At 49.1% G+C, this 25,647-nt stretch overlaps 1 protein-coding gene across 1 annotated transcript in view; it reads right to left on the reverse strand.

Annotated features, from left to right (window-relative positions):
• Window positions 1-1,199: 1,199 nt before the first annotated feature.
• Window positions 1,200-25,647, reverse strand: part of xpnpep3 (X-prolyl aminopeptidase 3, mitochondrial) — a 37,938-nt gene continuing 13,490 nt past the window's right edge. The window contains exons 5-10 of the mRNA XM_078532029.1: window positions 22,697-22,759; window positions 21,881-21,994; window positions 20,398-20,483; window positions 13,926-14,109; window positions 10,276-10,396; window positions 1,200-6,324 (exon numbers count right to left, since the gene is read on the reverse strand). Coding sequence (XP_078388155.1) covers window positions 6,161-6,324; window positions 10,276-10,396; window positions 13,926-14,109; window positions 20,398-20,483; window positions 21,881-21,994; window positions 22,697-22,759 — 732 coding nt within the window. The 3' untranslated portion in view covers window positions 1,200-6,160. The remainder of the gene's footprint in view (window positions 6,325-10,275; window positions 10,397-13,925; window positions 14,110-20,397; window positions 20,484-21,880; window positions 21,995-22,696; window positions 22,760-25,647) is intronic.

The raw sequence follows: 25,647 nt of genomic DNA on the forward strand, positions 1-25,647 counted from the left end.
CGCACAATTCCAAGTTCCAGGCTTCAAAAGCATTATTGCCGGGAGGGGTTATGGCAGCAGACTCTAGACACATCCCTGTGAGGAGGGAAGGGATATTAATGTGTATAATGTTATTGGAAATTATTTAAAATAGAATTCTATTGGGGGTCTGTGTCTAGATGTGTGTCTTAATTGGATTAAAGACAACTAGTCTGGGTGCTTTGATGCGTAGTAGTTTTGAGATTAATTGGATGAACAGTAAGGTAAAGGGTTAATTTGCATTTGTTGAATAAACCATTCAAGACCGCGAGTAAAATCTTGCGCCTAGCTAGAAGAAGCCAAACAACGTTTATTTTTTTCAGCTTACTAATAAAATTGGTGTAATGAAAGGGGTTTTATTGTTAGAAGACCTGGTGATACAATGGAAAATTTACATTCAAAGGGAAAGCTAGGTATATCAAGAAAGGAGTTTGTGTAAGGTGGAGGCATTTAAGACCTAACCAGCCTGTATGCCCCAACCAACTTGCAAAGGAACCTCATTTGAAATTCATAAGGTTAAATGTGGAGGAGGTGTCAGCTGTGGCTCAGTCCATAGCACCCTCGCCTTTGAATCAGAGGGTTGTGGGTTCATGTCCCACTCCCGGAAACCAAGAACTGTGATTGTACTCGAAAGAGTTGCAATCTGTGACTGTTGATAACTCATAAGGTTAAATGTGCTTTGCCTGGTGACTATTTAAAGTCTATGGGTTACTGTTGCCTTAGTGGAGATTTACCTTGGGGTGATTAATTTGGGGATTTGTTAAAAAGTTATTTTAGTAGTAGTTTATCTTCATATGTATGTGTTTAATTTGTTGTTAAATTAATAAATGTTTAACTTAATTTTATATGAAAACCACGAGACTCGGTGGTCTTATTCCTACTGAATTCAAAGCCTGCATCTTGAAGTTACAAATTGCAAAAATGGATTAACAGTTGTTTCAAGTTTCCCTCTGGGATTTGAACAACTCAGCCTTTACCATCGGCTATGCCATAATAGTGATCAAAAGAGTTACCTCAGGTCTGCTGTCCCACATGTCAGCAGCGCTGCTGAAGGTGCCAGTCACTCCTCCATCCCCCAAGTTAAACATGGAGGGAAAACAAGAAGGGGGAGGGGACAAATTTACTTTAAGAAGTTGGACTTCACCTCCATTTAACAAAAGGAAAGCAATAAATGAAACATTAAAAAAAATCACTGGAATTTAATGTTTTGTGCCATTGTTTCGAACAAACTTTATCAATACAGCTTATAAAAGTACAATTCACAAGTAACGACTGAGGTCGGTATGATTAGGGACATCACGGTACATTTCCTGTGCTTAAGAATCCCAATCTTGATTAACAATTTACTGAAATGAAAATTTGCATAAAAATTCAATTATTCAGTGAAAATTATATAACTGATCCACTGACGTCCGTGTGTTTCAGACATAAGCTGACATAGAGGCTGACACGCCGACGTCCGAGCGGGTCTGACTGATACGCTGACGTACGGGTGTGTCAGACAGACACTGACGTACGGGTGTGTCAGACAGACACTGACGTACGGTGTGTCAGACCGATACACTGACGTACGGGTGTGTCAGACAGACGCTGACGTACAGGTGTGTCAGACTGATACGCTGACGTACGGGTGTGTCAGACAGACACTGACGTACGGGTGTGTCAGTCCGATACGCTGACGTATGGGTGTGTCAGTCCGATACGCTGACGTACGGGTGTGTCAGACCGATACACTGACGTACGGGTGTGTCAGACAGACGCTGACGTACGGGTGTGTCAGACTGATACGCTGACGTACGGGTGTGTCAGACCGATACGCTGACGTATGGGTGTGTCAGACCGATACGCTGACATACAGGTGTGTCAGACAGACGCTGACGTACGGGTGTGTCAGACTGATACGCTGACGTACGGGTGTGTCAGACACTGACGTACGGGTGTGTCAGACAGACGCTGACGTACGGGTGTGTCAGACTGATACGCTGACATACGGGTGTGTCAGACAGACACTGACGTACGGGTGTGTCAGTCCGATACGCTGACGTATGGGTGTGTCAGACCGATACGCTGACATACAGGTGTGTCAGACAGACGCTGACGTACGGGTGTGTCAGACTGATACGCTGACGTACGGGTGTGTCAGACCGATACGCTGACGTATGGGTGTGTCAGACCGATACGCTGACATACAGGTGTGTCAGACAGACGCTGACGTACGGGTGTGTCAGACTGATACGCTGACGTACGGGTGTGTCAGACAGATGCTGACGTACAGGTGTGTCAGACAGACGCTGACGTATGGGTGTGTCAGACTGATACGCTGACATACGGGTGTGTCAGACAGACGCTGACGTACGGGTGTGTCAGACAGACGCTGACGTACGGGTGTGTCAGACAGACGCTGACGTACAGGTGTGTCAGACTGATACGCTGACATACGGGTGTGTCAGACCGATACGCTGACATACGGGTGTGTCAGACAGACACTGACGTACGGGTGCGTCAGACAGACACTGACGTACGGGTGTGTCAGACAGACACTGACGTACGGGTGTGTCAGTCCGATACCCTGACGTACGGGTGTGTCAGACAGACGCTGACGTACGGGTGTGTCAGTCCGATACCCTGACGTACGGGTGTGTCAGACCGATACGCTGACGTACGGGTGTGTCAGACAGACGCTGACGTACGGGTGTGTCAGACAGACACTGACGTACAGGTGTGTCAGACAGACGCTGACGTACGGGTGTGTCAGACAGACGCTGACGTACGGGTGTGTCAGTCCGATACCCTGACGTACGGGTGTGTCAAACAGACGCTGACGTACGGGTGTGTCAGACAGACGCTGACGTACGGGTGTGTCAGTCCGATACCCTGACGTACGGGTGTGTCAAACAGACGCTGACGTACGGGTGTGTCAGTCCGATACCCTGACGTACGGTGTGTCAGACAGACACTGACGTACGGGTGTGTCAGACCGATACGCTGACGTATGGGTGTGTCAGACAGACGCTGACATACAGGTGTGTCAGACAGACACTGACATACGGGTGTGTCAGTCCGATACCCTGACGTACGGGTGTGTCAGTCCGATACCCTGACGTACGGGTGTGTCAGACAGACACTGACGTACGGGTGTGTCAGACAGACGCTGACGTACGGGTGTGTCAGACCGATACGCTGACGTACGGGTGTGTCAGACAGACACTGACGTACGGGTGTGTCAGACAGACGCTGACGTACAGGTGTGTCAGACCGATACGCTGACGTATGGGTGTGTCAGACAGACACTGACGTATGGGTGTGTCAGACCGATACGCTGACGTACGGGTGTGTCAGACCGATACCCTGACGTACGGGTGTGTCAGACAGACGCTGACGTACGGGTGTGTCAGACAGACGCTGACGTACGGGTGTGTCAGACAGACGCTGACGTACGGGTGTGTCAGACAGACGCTGATGTATGGGTGTGTCAGACCGATACGCTGACGTACGGGTGTGTCAGACAGACGCTGACGTACGGGTGTGTCAGACAGACACTGACGTACGGGTGTGTCAGACCGATACCCTGACGTACGGGTGTGTCAGACAGACGCTGACGTACGGGTGTGTCAGACAGACACTGAAGTACGGGTGTGTCAGACACTGACGTACGGTGTGTCAGACACTGACGTACGGGTGTGTCAGACCGATACGCTGACGTACGGGTGTGTCAGACAGACGCTGACGTACGGGTGTGTCAGACGCTGACGTACGGGTGTGTCAGACCGATGCACTGACGTACGGGTATGTCAGACAGATACGCTGACGTACGGGTGTGTCAGACAGACACTGACGTACGGGTGTGTCAGACACTGACGTACGGTGTGTCAGACACTGACGTACGGGTGTGTCAGACAGACACTGACGTACGGGTGTGTCAGACACTGACGTACGGTGTGTCAGACACTGACGTACGGGTGTGTCAGACCGATACGCTGACGTACGGGTGTGTCAGACAGACGCTGACGTAAGGGTGTGTCAGACCGATGCACTGACGTACGGGTGTGTCAGACCGATGCACTGACGTACGGGTGTGTCAGACCGATGCACTGACGTACGGGTGTGTCAGACCGATAGGCTGACGTACGGGTGTGTCAGACAGACGCTGACGTACGGGTGTGTCAGACCGATACGCTGACGTACGGGTGTGTCAGACCGATACGCTGACGTACGGGTGTCAGACAGACGCTGACGTATGGGTGTGTCAGACAGACGCTGACGTACGGGTGTGTCAGACAGACGCTGACGTACGGGTGTGTCAGACCGATGCACTGACGTACAGGTGTGTCAGACAGATGATGACGTACGGGTGTGTCAGATAGACGCTGACGTACAGGTGTGTCAGACCGATGCACTGACGTACGGGTGTGTCAGACAGATGCTGACGTACGGGTGTGTCAGACAGACGCTGACGTACGGGTGTGTCAGACCGATGCACTGACGTACGGGTGTGTCAGACCGATGCACTGACGTACGGGTGTGTCAGACAGACGCTGACGTACGGGTGTGTCAGACTGATGCACTGACGTACAGGTGTGTCAGACAGACGCTGACGTACGGGTGTGTCAGACAGACGCTGACGTACGGGTGTGTCAGACCGATGCACTGACGTACGGGTGTGTCAGACAGACGCTGATGTCTGGGTGTGTCAGACCGATACGCTGACGTATGGGTGTGTCAGACAGACGCTGATGTCTGGGTGCGTCAGACTGATGCAGTGATGCACGAGAGTGTCAGACTGATATTACAGGTATACGAGTGAGTCCGACTGATAGAGTGATGTAAGAGTGTCAGGCTGTTATTACAGGTAAAGGTTTGTCAGACCAAGGTTCAATTTAAACATTTGAGACACTCAGATGTGTATGGGTACAGATTGCAATGGGCAATACCCCACATTGCTTCTAAAGCTGATTATAAAAACAGAACCTCCCTCTCCTCCTGAAAGCATGATTTACATCAATCCCCTGCTGGAGGCTACTCTTTGGCACCCAATCCGATTGGCCCTTCTGCACAACTGGAGAGTTGTACAGGGCTATTCATTTAGAAAGGCATCACAACTCTGCCTGATCCTGGTCTCAGCGACATACCAGCAACGTTCCCTGTGAGCTGCAGGGCCGCACAGGAATCTGCTGCGCAAGGAACAAACAGGCTGCAGGCAAACAACATTCCCCCTGAGGTTCACATCAATCTCAGTGCAACAAGCCGGCTGCACATGTCAAACAGAAGTTAGAGGGAACATTGTTCATAAGGTGTTGATCCAGAGGGGAAATCCTAATTGACTTTTTCTTCTCCAGCCCAGTGGTGTTGCTGCCAAATCGAACGACCTTACAGTAGCTCTACGATATGATACAGCTAACTCTCTGAACTGACGCTTCCAGTTGGTACAGTTCAGCACCATACCCAATGTTTCATTAACACACAAAGCCACTGGAGGGGTTTAACAGGTGAGGTCAGACACTAGCTGTATAAATGCCAAAATAAGAAATGAGAATTCTTACTCAAATGAGAAACAAATGTTTGGAGTGAGTTACCGCCCTGTGCAGATTCAAAACAAATGTTCCAAGGGGAAATGAATGAGTTCCTAACCACAGCTGATATCAGTGTAAATATAGGTGGGGTATTGCCACATAGTAACCATGGCCTCCCAGAAACCATATCAATCACCCTCAGAAGTCAGAGAGGAGTTTCCCATATTTATTTCCCCTGAGTTCACTGTGGGATTTTTGTCACACGGTTAAGCTAACTGTTATTAGGGATAAAAATGCTCAGTTATCCCGGATAACTGTGTCCAGGATGTGGGGGACAAGCTCGATGCATCAGCAGGTCCATCATTTTAATTTTAATGAATGTCCTCAAGTGTTGTTCCTGTGTCTGGCGCTCCACTTCCTGCTATATAATCCTCAGTCCTGAAGGACGGATAAATACTACTATGGGTTTTACACATCTTGACAGGCGGGTAAGCTGCAGCACGGTGGCATGGGTAGCTGCCATGCAGAGCTACCAGTCAATGAATGGAGATGCAGGATTCACTTGTGATCTCCTCTATCACTTGCAGCATCTCGTTATAAGTTTCTGAGGGATCCAGTACAAGGGCTGTTTGTTAATGGTGGGCCCAGATCTGTCCTAATTCAATCAATTCCTTGGGGCAGTCGGCTGAAAGAATGACCGGCCCCTCTTCTGTTATCAGAACATCATCCTCAATTCGAATTCCCATTCCACGGAATCTTTGCGGAGCTGATGTGTCATCTTCCGGGATGTATATTCCTGCAGTGGAAAGAATGATCCCAAAAGCAAATTTACCAGAGGCACGGCGAAGGTCAAGGCTTGAAGTGAAATAGTCATTGATGGTTGGTGGTGGGGTGCGGGAGGGTTGACGGTTGGTGGTGCGGTGTGGGTGGTGTTGACGGTTGATGGTTGGGGTGCGGGAAGGTTGACGGTTGGTGGTGGGGTGCGGGTGGGGTTGATGGTTGGTGGTGAGGTGCGGGAGGGTTGACGGTTGGTGGTGGGGTGCGGGTGGGGTTGATGGTTGGTGGTGGGGTGCGGGAGGGTTGACCGTTGGTGGTGGGGTGCAGGAAGGTTGACGGTTGGGTGCGGGAGGGTTGATGGTGGTGCGGTGCGGGAGGGTTGACGGTTGGTGGTGGGGTGCGGGTGGGGTTGATGGTTGGTGGTGGGGTGCGGGAGGGTTGACGGTTGGTGGTGGGGTGCAGGAGGGTTGACGGTTGGTGGTGGGGTGCGGGAGGGTTGACGGTTGGTGGTGGGGTGCGGGAGGGTTGACGGTTGGTGGTGGGGTGCGGTGGGGTTGACGGTTGGCGGTGGGGTGCAGTAGGGTTGATGGTTGGTGGTGGGGTGCGGGAGGGTTGGTGGTGCGGTGTGGTGGGGTTGAAGGTTGGCGGTGGGGTGCGGGAGGGTTGATGGTTGGTGGTGGGGTGGGGTGCGGTGGGGTTGACGGTTGGTGGTGGGGTGCGGGAGGGTTGACGGTTGGGTGCGGGAGGGTTGATGGTTGGTGGTGGGGTGCGGGAGGGTTGACGGTTGGTGGTGGGGTGCGGGAGGGTTGACGGTTGGTGGTGGGGTGCGGGTGGGGTTGACGGTTGGTGGTGGGGTGCGGGAGGGTTGACGGTTGGTGGTGGGGTGCGGGAGGGTTGACGGTTGGTGGTGGGGTGCGGAAGGGTTGACGGTTGGTGGTGGGGTGCGGGAGGGTTGACGGTTGGTGGTGGGGTGCGGGTGGGGTTGACGGTTGGTGGTGGGGTGCGGGAGGGTTGACGGTTGGTGGTGGGGTGCGGGTGGGGTTGATGGTGGGGTGCGGGAGGGTTGACGGTTGGTGGTGGGGTGCGGGAGGGTTGACGGTTGGTGGCGGGGTGGGGGAGGGTTGACGGTTGGTGGTAGGGTTGACAGTTGGTGGTGGGGTATGGGAGGGTTGATGGTTGGTGGTGGGGTGCGGGAGGGTTGATGGTTGGTGGTGGGATGCGGGAGGGTTGTTGGTGGTTGGGTGCGGGAGGGTTGATGGTTGGTGGTGGGGTGCGGGAGGGTTGACGGTTGGTGGTGGGGTGCGGTGGGGTTGACGGTGGGGTGCAGTAGGGTTGATGGTTGGTGGTGGGGTGCGGGAGGGTTGGTGGTTGGCGGTGGGGTTGAAGGTTGGCGGTGGGGTGCGGGAGGGTTGATGGTTGGTGGTGGGGTGCGGTGGGGTTGACGGTTGGTGGTGGGGTGCGGGAGGGTTGGTGGTTGGGTGCGGGAGGGTTGATGGTTGGTGGTGGGGTGCGGGAGGGTTGACGGTTGGTGGTGGGGTGCGGGAGGGTTGACGGTTGGTGGTGGGGTGCGGGAGGGTTGACGGTTGGTGGTGGGGTGCAGGTGGGGTTGACGGTTGGTGGTGGGGTGTGGGAGGGTTGACGGTTGGTGGTGGGGTGCGGGTGGGGTTGACGGTTGGTGGTGGGGTGCGGGTGGGGTTGACGGTTGGTGGTGGGGTGCGGGAGGGTTGACGGTTGGTGGTGGGGTGCGGGAGGGTTGACGGTTGGCGGTGGGGTGCGAGAGGGTTGACGGTTGGCGGTGGGGTGCGGGAGGGTTGACGGTTGGCGGTGGGGTGCGGGAGGGTTGACGGTTGGCGGTGGGGTGCGGGAGGGTTGACGGTTGGGTGTGGGAGGGTTGACGGTTGGCGGTGGGGTGCGGGAGGGGTTGACGGTTGGTGGTGGGGTGCGGGAGGGTTGACGGTTGGTGGTGGGGTGCGGGAGGGTTGACGGTTGGTGGTGGGGTGCGGGTAGGGTTGACGGTTGGCGGTGGGGTGCGGGAGGGTTGACGGTTGGTGGTGGGGTGCGGGAGGGTTGACGGTTGGTGGTGGGGTGCGGGTGGGGTTGACGGTTGGCGGTGGGGTGCGGGAGGGTTGACGGTTGGCGGTGGGGTGCGGGAGGGTTGACGGTTGGCGGTGGGGTGCGGGAGGGTTGACGGTTGGCGGTGGGGTGCGGGAGGGTTGATGGTTGGCGGTGGGGTGCGAGAGGGTTGATGGTTGGCGGTGGGGTGCGGGAGGGTTGATGGTTGGCGGTGGGGTGCGGGAGGGTTGACGGTTGGTGGTGGGGTGCGGGAGGGTTGACGGTTGGTGGTGGGGTGCAGGTGGGGTTGACGGTTGGCGGTGGGGTGCGGGAGGGTTGACGGTTGGCGGTGGGGTGCGGGAGGGTTGATGGTTGGCGGTGGGGTGCGGGAGGGTTGATGGTTGACGGTTGGCGGTGGGGTGCGGGAGGGTTGACGGTTGGCGGTGGGGTGCGGGAGGGTTGACGGTTGGCGGTGGGGTGCGGGAGGGTTGACGGTTGGCGGTGCGGGAGGGTTGATGGTTGGCGGTGGGGTGCGGGAGGGTTGATGGTTGGCGGTGGGGTGCGGGAGGGTTGATGGTTGGCGGTGGGGTGCGAGAGGGTTGATTGGCGGTGGGGTGCGGGAGGGTTGATGGTTGGCGGTGGGGTGTGAGAGGGTTGATTGGCGGTGGGGTGCGGGAGGGTTGACGGTTGGCGGTGGGGTGCGGGAGAGTTGGCGGTTGGTGGTGGGGTGCGGGAGGGTTGGTTGGTGCCTATGCTGGTGTGCGTGGGAAGTTGTGGGTGAGCATCCTACAGAACGAATCCCCAATTTCATTGTGACTGCTCAAGAATCCAGACATTTTTCTGCAGGGAAGGTGGGGGGCGGGTGTAGGGTGGGGTTCGAGAGAATAGTGTGAGGGAGAGGGAAAATAAGAGAATAAAGGGAGAGTAACGAGTAAGAGAAAGGAAGAAAAAGTAAACACAAAGGAGACCAACTCTGGCACTTTTTTTGTTTGTTGCTTTAATTTGTAGATCAAGATATACCCACCATTGGGAGGCAGGGGCCTCAAGAAGAGAATGAGAGGGGAGGGGGGAGTGGTGCAAAGGGTCAGGGATGGCTATGAATGGAGTTTCAGAAAGGTGCCAAGAGTCACCTTGAAAAGACCTACTTAAGATACAATTTCTTTATGCAGAGGTGCCAAAGATGTGGAATGGTTTAAAGCAGGGAAGGCTGGGGGAGTGGAGGCCCTTATAAAGTTTAAGAGGGTGATGGATTTATATCTGACAGACAGGGCTGCTGAAGAGTATGACAGGGAAGGCGGGGTGAGAGGTCTGTGATCTTCTGGACTGGTCCAATGGGTGTACAATCATTTTCTATCCTGCGTAGTCCTTTATCCCTAAGGAGACGGGGACATATTGAGAAGGGTCGGGACGTTAGTATGAACAATGTCTTTAGATAGCCACCTTTCTTTTCCTGTACCATCTAATGTGGAACTGATCCCCTCAGGCTACATGAAGATGGCAATGGGGGGAGTGGTGCAGAATCTTAGTGACCTCATTATATCTCCAGCAAAATGTGACTAAAGTGCTCGTATTGGGAAACATTGCTGGAGCTTTGGTCATGGGTTCAGTTTGCTGTGGTTCATAGAGACTCTTTTTAAGTAGCCCCTGTAGACTGTTTGAGGTGGATTAACAGAGGGAAAATAGTGACAGACTGACAGATATTTTGACAAATACGTTTTATTGTTGTTAAACGCATCAAGATTGTTAGTTGAAGTGGGCCTGAAGGTCAGATCTCTATACTGTTGGTTATGATTGTCCGAACATTAGTTAGAATTTGGCTCGAGACAAAAACTAGGTATCAGGAGCTCATCCAGATCATCAACATTGCACTGGGCAGGGCTCAGCTTTTTAAACTTCCCACTGGTCCTGAGTTACTTACCAGGTTCGATCGTCACCACCATCCCAGGCTGGAGGGCTATGGACCGTGAGATGTCCGGTGTGTCGTGGACGTCCATCCCCAGGTAATGTCCTACGTGGTGCGGGCAGTAATTCCCAACAGCCTGAAGGGGCATAGAACAGAACTCTGCTGGGTACATTGCATAACTTTAGGCTTATATTCTCTGGCGTTTTAAAGAAGGAGAGGCAATCTCGTCGAAATGTACAAAATTCTGAGGGGGTTTGATTGGGCAGACACAGAGAATGTTTCCGCTGGTCAGGGAATCTAAAACAGTCTCAGGATAAGGGGCCGATCATTTAGGACTGAGATGAGGAAAAATTACTTCACACTGTGAACCTTTGGAATTCTCTTCCCCAGAAGGTTGTGGATACTGTATCGTTGAATACATTTAAGGCTGGGATAGGCAGATTTTTGGTCTCTTAGGGAATTAAGAGATATGGGGAGTGGGCAGGAAAATAGAGTTGAAGCCCATGATCACATTGAGTGGTGAAGCAAGCTCGAAGGACATATGGTCTACTCCTGCTCCTATCTCTTGTGTTCTTGCTCAATGAAAATGGCAAAATCTCAATGTCCAAAATGTGTTTTTTTGTTTTTAGAAATATATATAAAAAGGTGATTCCCTTAGTGGCATAAGGACATTTACTTTTATTTATACAGTGCCTTGCACATCCTCAGAATGTTCCAAAGCACTTCAGAGATAATGAATTACTTTTAAACTGGCGTTATGAGGGGTTATAAATACAAGATAGTCCATAATAAATATACTAAATCCAATAAGAATTCAGGAAAAGTTTCATTATCCAGAGGGTGGTGAGAATGAGAAATCTGCTATCAGGGGGAGTAGTCAATGCACTGATGCATTTAAGGGGAAGCTAGATAAGTATATGAAGGAGAAAGGAATAGAAGGATATGCTGATAGGGTGAGATGAGGAGGGGTGGGAGGAGGCTCATGTGGAGCATAAATATCCAAATTGGACCAACTGGACTGAATGACCCAAATCTGTGCTGTAAATCTGAACAGCGCCGTGGGTGTACCTACACCAAACAGCGCCGTGGGTGTACCTACACCAAACAGCGCCGTGGGTGTACCTACACCACATAGACTGCAGCAGTTCAAAAAAGCAGTTCACCACCACCTTCTCAATGGCAATTAGGGACGGGCAATAAAAATGTTGGCCTGGCCAGCAATGCCCACATCCCATGAAAGAATAGAAAAACCTGCCCCATTTGTACACAGCAAGATTCCACATTGGCTAAAGAATAAATATGTCTACATGAACATGCAGACAGGACCTTGGGTGAATATCTTATTTGATAGATGGCACTTTCGAAAGTGCAACTTTAAAAAAAAAAATTATTCATGGGATGTGGGCGTCGCTGGTTGGGCCAGCATTTATCGCCCATCCCTAATTGCCCTTGTTCAGAGGGCATTTAAGGCCCAACCACATTGTTGTGGGGTCTGGAGTCACATACAGGTAAGGACGGCAGATTTCCTTCCCTAAAGGACATTAGTGAACCAGATGGGTTTTTACGACAATCGTCAATGGTTTCAAGGTCATCGTCAGACTTTTAATTCCAGGTTTTCAACATCTGCCGTGGTGGGATTTAAACCTGGGTCCTCAGAGCATTACCCTGGGTCTCTGGCATCCTAGTCCAGTGACATTGGCACTCTGCCACCACCTCTCCTCTCTGTCAAGATTACATGCTCAAGTCCTGAAATGAAGGAATGGAAAGCAAAAGACTTGCAGAGCTTTTTACAACCACCGGACGTCTCAAAGTGTTTTACGGCCAATGAAGTATTTTTGAAGCATAGTCATTGTCGTAATGTAGGAAATGCAGCAGCCAAGTTGCACTCAGCAAACTCCTACTAACAGCAAATGATAACGGCTAGATAATCTGTTTTTGTGATGTGGATTGATGGATTGACCAGGACAGCAGGGGTAATTCCCCTGATCTTCTTCGAAATATTGCCATGGGATCTTTAACATCCACCCGAGAGAGCAGATGGGACCTTGGTTTAATGTCTCATCTGAAAGACAGCACCACTAACAGTGCAGCATTCCCTCAGTACTGCACTGGAGTATCAGCGCTGATTTTTGTGCTCAAGCCCAGGAATAAACCCTTGTGAATCAGAGGCGACAGTGCTACCAACTGAGCCACAGCTGACCCTCAAGGTGAGGTAAAGAACTGAGTAGAGGTCTCAGGTTGTATCTCAGTCCTTGCTGAGATTTCTGAAAAAGTATCTGTTCGGGTTTCATGCGCCCAAACTGGATGCTGTGTTTACCTACAAAACATCGACTATGCTTCAAAAATAGTTTTTGATTTTTCTTTTCCCACCTATTTCCATTATTTTTAAACGTATTTCCATCCATTGTTTTATCTCTGCCTTTTAGCCTATTTCAATTCCTTCCCCCCACCCCACCAGAGCTATCTGTACCTTGCTCGTCCTGCTTTCTACCCTTAATTAGCACATTCCTTAGATATCACCACCTTCAACACCTCTTTGGCCTTTTGTCTGTGACATCTTTTGGTTATCTCCACCTATCACTGGCCCTCTATCCAGCTCTACCTGTCCCACCCCCCCTTTAAACCAGCTTATATTTCACCTCTCTTCTCTATTTACTAAGTTCTGTTGAAGAGTCATACGGACTCGTAATGTTAACTATGTTCCTCTCCGCAGATGCTGTCAGACCTGCTGAGTTTTTCCAGGTATTTTTTATTTTTGTTTTGGATTTCCAGCATCCGCAGTTTTTTTGCTTTTATCTTCAAAAATTAATTCATTGGTTGTAAAACACATTAGCACATCTTAAGATGCAAGTTCTTTCTTTCCTCAGGATCCTACAGATTAGTGCCTTGTGGGTCTCATGCCACAGTTCCCCACACTCGGAGCTCTCAAACTCAGAGAGGTCACTGATGGAATAGAGAAACTCAGAGGATACCTTAAGCTGGGCTGCTCACAGTTGGCGACGGACAGTCACAGAGAGGGTGAAATAAACAGGAGAAGGATCATGCAGACATTAACTACAGCATGGACCAGTTTGGCCAAATGGCCTGTTCTGTAATTCTAATACATAAAAAGAAAACATATGAATGTCAAAGATCTGAAATAAAAAGACAAAATAGTGGAAATGTACAGAACGTTATCTGCAATGAAGTATCTCAGCCAAAACATCAATCTATTTTTAAAAAAAATTTTCAGGTGTTGACTGACCGGCAACACTTTGTGTTTTTAATTACCAGGTACAAACTGGCAGTGACCACAGCCTGAGAGCAGGTCACCTGTCCTGTTTGCTGGAATGTCCTACTCTTTTCCCTAGGCAGATTAGCTGCAGTTCCCTCCTCCAGACCCCAATCCTGTGCTCGCTCTGATCATTGGGTGTGGACTGGATCCAATGATTGGCCACTTGGGTTGCAGTGTCCATGGAGATGCAGCCAACCCAAACCCCAACAAGGGGTCAGTCCCTTGTGATGAGGAGAACTGAATGGCAGAATCACAGGCATAGAACTGGTCTCCTATCATTTAGTGCTAACATGCAAACACCTTGCCTTCCAATTGTTTACTAATTCGACTGTAACTGACCACAGTGAACTTAACCTATAGGTTTATAAATGTGTCAGGCCTTGTTGTTAACCTTGTAGGCATTACGCTGGTTGGATTTCTCCTGCAGGACCCCCATGTCTTTCAGCTTCTGTCCGAGCGCGGTCAGCATGAAAGCATAGATGTTTTCCAGACTGATCCCAGGAGTGCAGAGACATAGGCAGGACTTCTGAACATCGAGGACGGCCTGGTAGAGCTCAGACTGAGGCCCTGTGAATCTATACCAGAACAAATAAGTGTTAGTGTTTTCCAGCAGGACACCAGCAAGGTTTTACAAGCCACACAGCAGGCAGGTTCAAACTGTATACAATGTACTGCACAGAAACAGGGAGGAAGGAAGACAGGGAGAGATTGATAGGGCGAAATGAAGCAGGGTGGGAAGAGGCTCACCCAGAGTACAAACACTGACGTGGACCTGTTGGGTTGAACAGCCTTTTCTGTGCTGTAAATTCCACGTGAATTAAAAATAACTATGCTAATTAGCTGAAGTAAACAACCTTCCCACTCCTCCCCTGTAGGCACTGGTTAAGGCTGGGGTCTAGCCCCACAGACACCAGCAGCCACCTGTACCTCAGCATCATTCCTGTTTCCTCCCACACAGCAAACGTCTGCTATTCAACTGAATCGTGACAATAGTCTGATCCTATCCACACATACATTCCCTAGCTGGGGAAGTCACTGGTTAGGAAATGGGAATGGGAATCCTGGCTGGATTTCCCTCTCCATTACCGAGTTTCACTGCCGGGTATGAGTGGCTCCATTGTTGTCTTGGCCGAGACCTCGTACTGAAGCTTCTCATCTGGACCCACTGAGTTTCAAACACGGGACTGTAGTTGCCAAATGATTCATTACACAGCTGGCAATTACCTTCTAATATGCATCATTAGACACCACAGGGCCAACTTTCCTGGGGTACACAGAAGCTGGTGTCACATTTCTGAGCCCTGGTTTCCTCTATGGTGCAGGCAAGCACTAAGGACTCATATTAGGTGCAGTAATGAGGGTTGAGATATGCCTGACTTTCAGGCAGAAATCTCTTCTCTGGAGAAGCTCTCCAGAAATACCCGTCAGCTGAGGGCTCCTGAGAAATGATTTTTTTTGTTTGGTCACAAAACAATTGTTTAAGTGGCAGTGTAAAGGAACAAGATTTAGCGACTGCAATAAATGTAGCGCCAAAGAATTGTTTATATCAGGGCACGTGTTTTGATGCAGAGGCCCTTGAGCAGCTGCTGCAGGGGGTAGAGCAGAGAAGGGAGGCCCTGTTTCCCAGCCAGGAAGGAAGGCTGTGAAGGCAGGGTAAGACAAGGTTGAGGCCTTTAATAGCACACAACCAAGGATATGGAAGCAAGGCCAGAGGCAGAATTCTATGTCCCCCCACCAGCAGAATTGCAGGGGGGGGGACACACCATAAAATTCCTTGAATGGCCTTCCCTTCAGGCTCCTGCCCACCCCAACCTCTCCAAGATTTTACGGAGCAATGGATGAGGTCTAGGCCAGCCCACCTGTCCTTGCTCCAATTGAGATCCTTGAGTGACCAATTAATGACTAAGGGCTGTTTCTCACCCAGCCTCACTTTTCAGATTGGCGGGGGGGGGGTTTAGGGGCAGGGGGAAGCCCAAAAAGTGACCCTGCTCAGGCCTTGGGCGGGAAGGGGGTGAGGGGACACCCCTCTGTCAACAGCCTCCATTTAACATAGGGGGGCGCCCCCCCGCAACCCCACCCCACCCAAAGATCTGGGCCCCTGTGGATGCTCCCTTCCCTCCGGCCTCTCCACCAACACCCCGCCTCTCTCTCTGTCCAACCCTTCCTGGGCCTCACCGAGAGCCCCACACTTACCTGGTTCTGGACTCTGGCACTGCTTGTAGTCCCAGTCCTATCCACTGCAGTTTCTGGCACTGCTGGGGCTAGAGAGCTGTTGGCCAATCCGATTGGCCAGCAACGCCCTGAGGCGACACTCCCTCACAGCTGAGGGGAGGAAGTGACATCGCCATCAATTAACATTTGATGGAGTGTTAAATGGTTGCAGAGCTGCCAGTATCAACGGAGATGTGTTCATTGTCAACTCTTCTGATGCCAGGAAGGGAAACCCCACCATCATAAAAATCCTGGCCCAGAAGTTTAAGAACCTCAACAGGAGGAATAAAGTACATATGAACATACGAATTAGGAGCAGGCCCCTTGAGCCTGCTCCACCATTCAATAAGATAATGGCTGATCTGATTGTAACCTCCACTCCACACTCCTGCCTACCCTCGATAACCAGTAAATAACTGTGAACCATTATACAAAGTTTAAATGGATCGTCAGCCATGTTGTAACTCAGTTAACCTGGCATCATGTAAATAAAGTCTTGCATTCATATAGCATCTTTCACAACCTCAAGATGTCCCGAGGCACTTTACAGCCAATGAAATGCTTTTTGAAGTGGATTCACTGCTGAGATATGGCAACCAATTCATTCATAGCAAAGTTCCACAAATGGCAATGGTCATGATCAGATAATCTGCTTTAGTGGTGTTGGTGGAGGGATTCATATTGCCCAGAACCAGGGGAAACTCCCCCTGCTCTTATTCTGAATGGTACCATGGGATCATTACCATTCACCCGCGATAGCAAGTGGGACAACAGTTTAATGTCTCATACTAAGGATGGCAACTCCGACCAAGTAGTACTGAAGCATCAGTCTGGATTTTGTGCTAGAGTCTCTGTAGTAGACATTAAGGATGGTATGTACGACAAAGTGACATTGAACAGAAGATATGCTACACCTACATTTCAGAACGTCAATCCACATTTGAGGAAATTACATGCCAATAATCTAGTGGTTCTTCCAGTGTGAGGAGGTGTCCTCACCTGAGTGTTGCAGACTGGCACATGCCAAAGTGCAGGACTATGTGCTGCGGGACACACTGAAGCTTGGGGCAGCTGCTGCCAACAGGGTGACCAGCTCTTGGGGAATAAATTAGGGTTCCTGGGCCGACGCATGCACAAAAATAAACTGGCTGACACATGAGGAAAAGAATAGTGGGCAACACATGCGTAGACACAAAGACTGGCCAACGCAGCTGAATTCCAGGACAAAACGCAACCCGGGAAGACATGACCCGAGACACAGGATAAAAGGCTTAATTATAGGACGGTCCCAGAAAATGCTGGGGGGGCTTGGTCACTCTGACCACAAAGGCACAATGGGGAAAGCCTACTGTCTAAGGCCCTTCCTGCATAGTACAGCAAGGGGCTGGAACCCTTGTAAAAGCTCTCAGGCTGTATGTAGGAGGAAAATGTTGTAACGTTATGTAATGTAGGTGCAACTACTGCATTAAATGATCAGTTTGTACCACTTCTATTGTATTGTATATATCTTCAAACATTTAATGAATGCAGTACAAATCTGAAATAAAAAGAGAGTTCTGGTGAGAGGACAGGAGAGCTGCCGGGCCATTACCAACCCCGGATTTGTTGTTCCCTTTCCAGCCTTCTATCCCAGCTCCGGGCAATGACTCCTCAAGTGCCCCTTTTACTGTGGGTGACCCTGTCACTGCAAGTACCAGGTTACTCCTGTTTTTTGGCACTCTGTGATTCCACACTGATGTCACTTTCAATACCTTTCTGCACAGATGGGAGCAATGATGGAACCCGTAGCCGCCCATTCATCTGCCTGTATGCTTGTCTAACCTTATGTCTTCACAGGAACACCAGGGGAATCAGCTGTCAAATCCTCCACAGAAGCTGTCATCGGGCACCCATCACAACTCAAAGACTTGGTCTGCAGCAGTCCAGTTACACCCGCTCACCTACTTCCACCTCCATTTCATCCTCTGACTCTACATCGTCTCAGCTCACTTTCTGCTTAAACCCCCATGCATGACTCTAGCTTAGACTATTCCAATCAGGGCAGACGGTGCAAACACTGAGGCCCGGGGTCTGGGGGTGGGGCGACCCCCCAAGCCCGGGCTCGGTGTTTCAAACCGTTTTTTTTTGTCGTCCACGCTGAGCAGCCAGAGCTGCAAACCTGAAAGTCCGGCTGAAAAATACACAGATCTGTCAGGCTGAGGGTTCCAATATTTTTGAAGCCACTCTGTCAGTGTCGGGTCGGGTCAATTTCACTAGCTGCTGCTGCTGCTGCTTCCGACCTTCGGGCAGCTTTGCAATTCCAATTTTTTCTTTTTTTAAAAGCCTGCCAGGAAATCACGAAGCTGCTCAAAGGTGAGAAGCAGCAGCAGCAGCTGAGAGTGTTTCTGCCTGAAAAATGGTCAGTCACATCCCTGTAATCTTAACAAACAATTAGATGTAGGTGGTGGGAGGTGGTGGGGGGGGCGGGGGGGAAGACAAATCCTACATTTATACATCACCTTTCACAATGTCTGAAATCGCTTTACAGCCAATTAAGTACTGTATTTTTGAGTTGTGGTCACTGGTATAATGTAGGCAATTTGATCGAATGGCAGAGCAAGCTCAAGGGGCCAAATGGCTTACCCCTGCTCATAATACCTATGTTCGTAAGTCATTCTGGATGGTTGAGATGAGCTGGGCTCGATGGCCTTTGTCATCCACAATTATCCTGTGAACAGAGGGTGGAACCATGGCCGGAGTTCTGTTTAATTTGTTGCTAATGAAAGTTTACTGAGAGCAGGCTTTGTGGGCAGAGATTGCCAGGGCAGGAATGCATAATGGGTTCATAGTGAATCAGTCACCTGTTTTACACTGCACATGATTCTCAAGAGTCTTTTCTATTGACTTCAATCTTGTCCTTTTGTCTACTTATCTATTATCCCACTCTATCTTGGTGCTTTTTATGAGTTTTTTGAAGTATTGAAATATTGTGATAAAGTTGTGTTGCATAACAGATATTGAAAATATATTGTAGTGAGAAGCAGCGATCAGCAGAGTCTTCAGATCACAAAATAGATACAATTGTGAACCAGTCAGTCTTTGTTCTCTGGCCTCTTAAAAGTTAGTTGCACAGAGACACACGAGGGCCTGGGAGCAGGAGAAGCACCGGGGCCCATGATTTCTGCTCCTGGCCCTGATTTCCAATGCTCGCTGGGGTGACCTCCCACCTTACACCCTCTGTAAACTTGAGCTCATCCAAAACTCTGCTGCCCTAATCCGAATGCAAGTTCTGTTCACCCATCATCCCTACATTGGCTGCCAATCCTGATGCACTGTGATTCTAAAATTCTCAAACCCCTCCATGGCCCTGCCCCTTCCTATTTCTGTAATCTCCATCCGGCCCACAACCCTCCAACATTTTTGTGCTCCTTCGATTCTAGCCTCCTGCATCTGATTTTCATCACACCAAGACTGGCGATCAGGTGTCCAGGCCCTAAGCTCTGCATTTCCCTTCTGAAACCTCTCTGCCTCTTTCCCCACCTTTAAGATGCTCCTTAAAACCTACCTCTTGTCCTAATATCTCCTTATGTGGCTTGGTGTCAAATTTTGAAAGCTCTGAAACACTTTGGGACATTTTGCAATGTTCTAGGGGCTATACAGAAGCAAACTGATGTTCTGTAAAAATTATGAGGGAAGCACTGAAATGGAATCAGGGCTGGAACAGGAAAAACAAAAGAGGAGTAATAGGGCACTTGTAGTAACCGCAACACCCACAGCAACGGGGATTTACATGGCCGGGGAGGGGAAGTACGCAGCAATGAGGAGATGTACAGCAATGAGGAGATGTACAGCAATGAGGAGATGTACAGCAATGAGGAGACGTACAGCAATGAGGAGACGTACAGCAATGAGGAGACGTACAGCAATGAGGAGACGTACAGCAATGAGGAGACGTACAGCAATGAGGAGATGTACAGCAATGAGGAGACGTACAGCAATGAGGAGACGTACAGCAATGTGGAGATGTACAGCAATGAGGAGACGTACAGCAATGAGGAAACACAGAGTGCCCGCAGTAACAAAAAGTATTCGCAATCACCTGTCAGTTCTGTGTCACATCCCATAAAATGGTAATTACCTTCCCTTTGCCATATGCAGATCAGATGGGGAGACCGGGGTTTGCTCTCAAGTTGCTGCTGCTCTACAGGGTGTCTGTCAATAATTGGGTTTCCACAGTTGGCCCCAGTGTGTGGGGAAAGACCTCATTCCAGTAACATTCCTGGAACCTGGATGTGCACTGATGTTGGGTACGGTCAGGTTCAGGATTGGCCCATTTGCTTGAAGTGTCTGTTGCTGCTCAGTGTCCAGGGTAACTCGAGAAACTGCTAGCTGGCAGGTTAGTGGAGGATGGCTGGGGCTCACTGAAACATACCCTAACATGAGGGTATCCCTTTTAGAAGAGAGGGAAGAAAACAAGTGGGAGGTGACGGGCGTGCGGCCAGGTGGGGGTGGGGCTGTCAGATGTGCAGCTGGGGAGGGTGAGGGTGGCGGGTGTGCGGCTTGGGATGGTGGGGGTGGTGGCTGTACAGCTGGGTGGGGGTGGCGGGTGTGCGGCCGTGGAGGGTGGGGCCGGGGACATGGGGTGGGGGCTGAATCCAAACTCAGTGTCTCACCTTCCATTGACAGGCCAGACCCGAGTGACATCACTGGCATAGCCGGAATACTCACAGCCTCCATCCAATAAGACCATCTCCCCATCCTGGTAAAAGAATGAAGTCACTGAGTTAATACAGGAACAACAGGAGGCTAGTCAGCACCTCCAGCCCTTTTCGCTGTTCAACTATACTACGGCTGATCCATATCCTATCTACATTTACCCACCTTGGTTCTATAACCCTAATACCCTTGCCTAACAAAAATCTTTCACTCACAGTTTTAAAATTGTCAATTGACCCACTGCCTCACGAGCTTTTTGGGGGAGAGATTTCCAGATTTCTGTGCCCCTCTGAATGAAGAAATGCTTCCTGACATCATTTCTGTATGGCCTGGTTCTAACTTTAAGATTAGGCCCCCTTAATGTAGACTCCTCCATCAGAGGAAATACTTCCTTTGTATCTCCTTTTTATCCGTATTTACAATTCCTCTCGAGGAAGTCCTGTGGTGCAGTGGGTAGCATTCCTGCCTCTGAGACAGAAGCTCTGGGTTCGAGTCCACCCCAGGGCTTGGTGGCCAATGAAGGTGTGTTCATAACGAATCGACCTGCAAATCCTTGCAACACACGCCAATGGCAGACGGTTAAGAGCAGCGGAAATTCCAGGTCAGCCATGCGATAGAAAGAACATTGAAACCTCTACCATCACAATCCAAAGCTCCAGACTACAACTTGCACGTAAAGTGCATGATGCTACAGCAACTCGGACTCCCTCAGTGAACTATAACACACCGCCATAATTCCTTTAATCATGTTCGAATCTTCAATCGATTAACCCTTAATCTTCTACACTGTACTCAAGGGAATACCAGTCTAGTTTATGCAACCTATTCGATTACCATAACAACAACTTTTATTTATATAGTACCTTCGATGTAGAAACCCCAAGGGGTTTCACAGGAGCGTTATCAAACAAATTTTGACACTGAACTTCATGAGAAGATACTAGGACAGGTGACAAAAGTTTGATCAAAGAGGTAGGTTTTAAGGAAAAGAGAAAAAAAGGAAAAAGAGTTGGGCTTGGGAGCAGCAGTCAAAATCTCTGTGCAAATGGACGCAGGGAAACTCAAGTTACATCAAAGGATAGAGTTGTGGAGTAAGGAAGGGAGCTGCCAGCCCAGGAGCCATCAAAACCTTTTCTTAAGGATATCACCAGAAATTCCTCAATATGTGACCACCTTCTTCCGCATGCACCTGTATATAACAAGGGATGACTCTGTTAACAGGATCTACGCCGGTTGGTTAAGTCAAAACTTCGCAGAGCCTTTCCTTGCTGAGAGCTTATTGACTTTGTTCAGTGTCAACACTCCTCACCCACACCCAGTGTCCCAGCTATCCCCTATTTATGTGTGTTCAAATACCCATCACCTGTTTCCCTTAACAATGTAACTGACATTAACAAACCTTAATGTAATTGATAAGACATCGACAGGCAACAGTCTTACCTTAATCATCTGGTTATTTTTCACATAATGCAGAGTATTGGAGCGATTGCCTCCAGCTACTACTGGAGGGTAGGCCAGGAGGTCTGCCCCATGAGCTCGACACTCAAAGTCAAACTGCAATTGAAAAATATTATGGAGTCACAGGTTATGAAAGACCACTCACCAAACATATATCAGGATTTTAACTCTGTACTTAAGTACAACAAACAGACAGCAAACATTTACCTTGAAGCAAAGAGAAAAAAATAAGTTAAATAGTGGATTTTAAGTTGGCACTTTATCAAATACTAATTCTGTGGATTAATGATAATGATAATGCTTACACAATGTTAGTGGATTAAAAGGCTGATGGAATGATTCAACAATGACTGACATAGGTGACCAAAACTCATGATAGAGCTCCTCTTGTTTGAATCAGAATATCACTGAGCCATGGATAGGGTTAAAAACAAATTTTAAAATCTTGGCAGTCAAAATTCAATCATCCATTTGCAACCGACAATTATCAGTTAATCCTTTACCACTTAAAAACTGTAGTAAATTAATTTAATGGCGGTGGAAGCAGATTCAATAGTGACTTTCAAAAGGGAATTGGATAAATATGTGAAGGGGAATCATTTTGCAGGGTTTATGGGGCAAGAGGAGGCGAGTGAGATTAATTGAATGGTTCTAACAAAGAGGACCAGACACGAAAGGCCTCTCTCTGTGCTGTATGAATATATGATTCGGAAGATTTGATATGTCACCCTCACTTGTTCCGTGTACACCCGGCTGCTACCGCTCATAAAAACATCCACAAAAAACTTTGCTGCTTACCTTCGCATAAAGATAGGACTCATCAACTGGAGCCTTGGATGAAAGCATTGTGCTGATGAAAGCCTGAAAATAAACAGATAGCCTTGAATCGGCTCCTCAGTAACTTGGACATTTTGCAAAATACAGAGCAGCAGTAGCTGAACAACATAACCTCAGAACCAGAGGCACTGGGCTAAGCACACACAGATCTGAGACTCATCGGAGTAGAAATTAGTACGCAGTGTGCCCTTTTCTCGGGTGTAAAGTACAACCATTTAGCAGTGGAGTGTGTCCTGTCCAGAAGACAGGAAGGAAAAAATATATATTAATACATCTCTCTCTCTCTCTCTACATCAACCTGGCTACTTTATAAAATTATTATTTTAAAAATGGGCAAGGCTTTACCCTGACTAGCCATTACTCATACCAGAGGAATTTCTAACCTTTACACAAATGGCAGAAACTCGTTGTATCTAAAAAGGTGTTAATGCACCCCTGGAACTGCACAAAGCCTCTTTACATTTCTAAAGAATTCTAGCCACCAGAGGCAGTATGTTTGCAAAAGACAAAAGGGACCCTGACTCCTCTATTAAACATCTCAAGATTCCAGGCCTGGGAAAATACATCCTTTATCCAAGACCCAGGAGAAGTGGTGGGAGGTATGTCACATGACACCCCCCCCCCCACCCCAAGCCACTAGAACTTGCAATATTACCGTGGGGAAATATCGTCTAACAGGTAGCAGTAGAAAGTGCTCTGTCCAGGTGAAGTGCCTGGCTCTCATCTACACCGTGAACTACTGGAACATTGGAACTTCTGTATCTGTGCCTTTAAGACTAATTCATCTCTACGTGCCTTCTCCCATCGTGGAAGTCCTCGCTTCTGGAAAATGGAACCACCCTGCAACAGTTCCAGCCAGCTAACCTCTGAAGGAATACATCACTGGATTTTTCATTCGTGGACTCAATGTGAACATAACTCTTATTTTTATTGTGGTCTTGCCCTGTACCCCTTTCTTTCCCTTATCCCTCTTTTAAATGTATTAGTGCAAAAAGGGTTGGACGTTGTGAAACTCCTTTCTTGTGTTTTGTATGTGCGCGTGTGCGCAAAATAAACCGACCTCTTATTTTACCTTAAGTTTGCTGTGGGATTATTAATAGAGGATCGGATCACTCCAAACTGAAGGGTTGGGGAAAATACGCCAACACTTATAAAGGGGGAAATCAGAAATCAAAAACACCTTTCTGTTTATGGATGGATAGCGAAAGGAGAAATCAGGGCTGTTCAAATTAATCCCCTGCAGTCCGTAACGAATGACAGTGGGCCAATCTGTGCAGGCATCGGTTCCACTGCAAAATTTATGGGGTGCGTTTTTTAGGTGATCCAGACTGATGGCTAAGACATTTGTCATATGTTCATCCCCTTGCATAATCTTAATGAGAAGCTAATTGCCTGGTTTAGGAAGCCCTGTCTGGTATTGGGCTGCCCTGAATGCAGCTGGGAACTCGGTCTACTATGCTCAGGATACCCAGGTTTCCATTCAGCCTAACTGGCGATCCCGAAAGGGGCTGCTGGAGGTCGCCACCAAAAATGTAAGATTCTCATAAAAAATCCTTACTTCTCTAGGCTGCACTGCAGTCCAGAAGGTAACTGTGCTGCCCACGGCCCCCTCCTGGCTGTATTCCCCCCTCCTCCAGACATGCTTTTCACCAGTGAGCTGCCTGGGGATGCCCAGTAGGCATCAGCTGTTCACCAGTCTAACTTCGATGAGGCCCAAGGTCCAGTTTCAATCAGGCCTCAGGGCTTCCTGTCCGGCGCTTAGATCGCTCTCTGCAAACAGCTCGTGCCTGTGATTCTGACCCCATCAGATCTCTTGCCACTTAGAAGTCTGCCGAAGAGATGAGTAGAACCCACTAACCTTTGGTGGCGTGGGTAGTCAACTGAGACTCAATGCAGACTTGGATCTCCCAGTGTACATTACAACCAACATGCTGGCAATTGCTGTAACTTAACGGCTTCACGTTAGGGTTGTTGAACAAAAGGATTATCTTTTGTAGGAATAAGCAGGCCTCTTCTTGATTAATTCACCATGCCCATTTTAAAGCTGAGTGGGGGACCGGGGAGATCCGAGTCTCAATTGCCAGACTATGAATTGTGATAGTCATGGGGCGGGGTGGGGGGCAATACAATTGGTGCCCCTCACTTACAGAAGGGAAAATTAGCTAGTGTTCCTGCTCCAGGTTGCTAATCACTAAGTCTTGCTAGAAAGGGCATCAGTTAATAGGAACATAGGAAACAAGAGGCCATTTGGCCTCTCAAGCCTGCTCCACCATTCAACTAGATCATGGCTGATCTTGTATCTCAACGTCATCTTCCTGCATTATCTCCGTATGCTTGATATCTTTAATATCTAGAAATCTATCGATCTCTGTCTGGAACATGCTCAATGAATGGGCTTCCACAGCCCTCTAGGGTAGAGATTTCCAAAGATTCACCACCCTCTGAGTGAAGAAATTCCTCCTCATCTCAGTCCTGAATGACCTGCCCCTTATTCTGAGACTGTGCGCCCTGGTTCTTGAGCCCCCAGCCAGGGGAAACATCCTTCCTGCATCTACTCTGTCGAGCTCTGTAAGAATTTTGTATGGTTCAGTGAGATCGCTTATCATTCTTCTAAATTCTAGAGAATACAGGCCCAGTCTCCTCAATCTCTCCTCATAGGACAATACCGCCAACCCAGGGATCAGTCTGGTGAATCTTCGTTGCACTTCCTCTATGGCAAATATATGTTTCCTTAGATAAGGAGACCAAAACTGTACACAATACTCCAGATGTAGTCTCACTTAGGCTCTATACAATTGCACAAATGCTTCTTTACTCCTGTGCTCAAATCCTCTTGCAATAAAGGTCAACATACCATTTGCCTTCCTAATTGCTTGCTGCATGCTGGCTCTCAGTGACTCATGAACAATGAC

Source organism: Cetorhinus maximus, chromosome 29 (genome assembly GCF_964194155.1).
Source record: "Cetorhinus maximus chromosome 29, sCetMax3.hap1.1, whole genome shotgun sequence".
NCBI classification, from domain to species: Eukaryota; Metazoa; Chordata; class Chondrichthyes; order Lamniformes; family Cetorhinidae; genus Cetorhinus; species Cetorhinus maximus.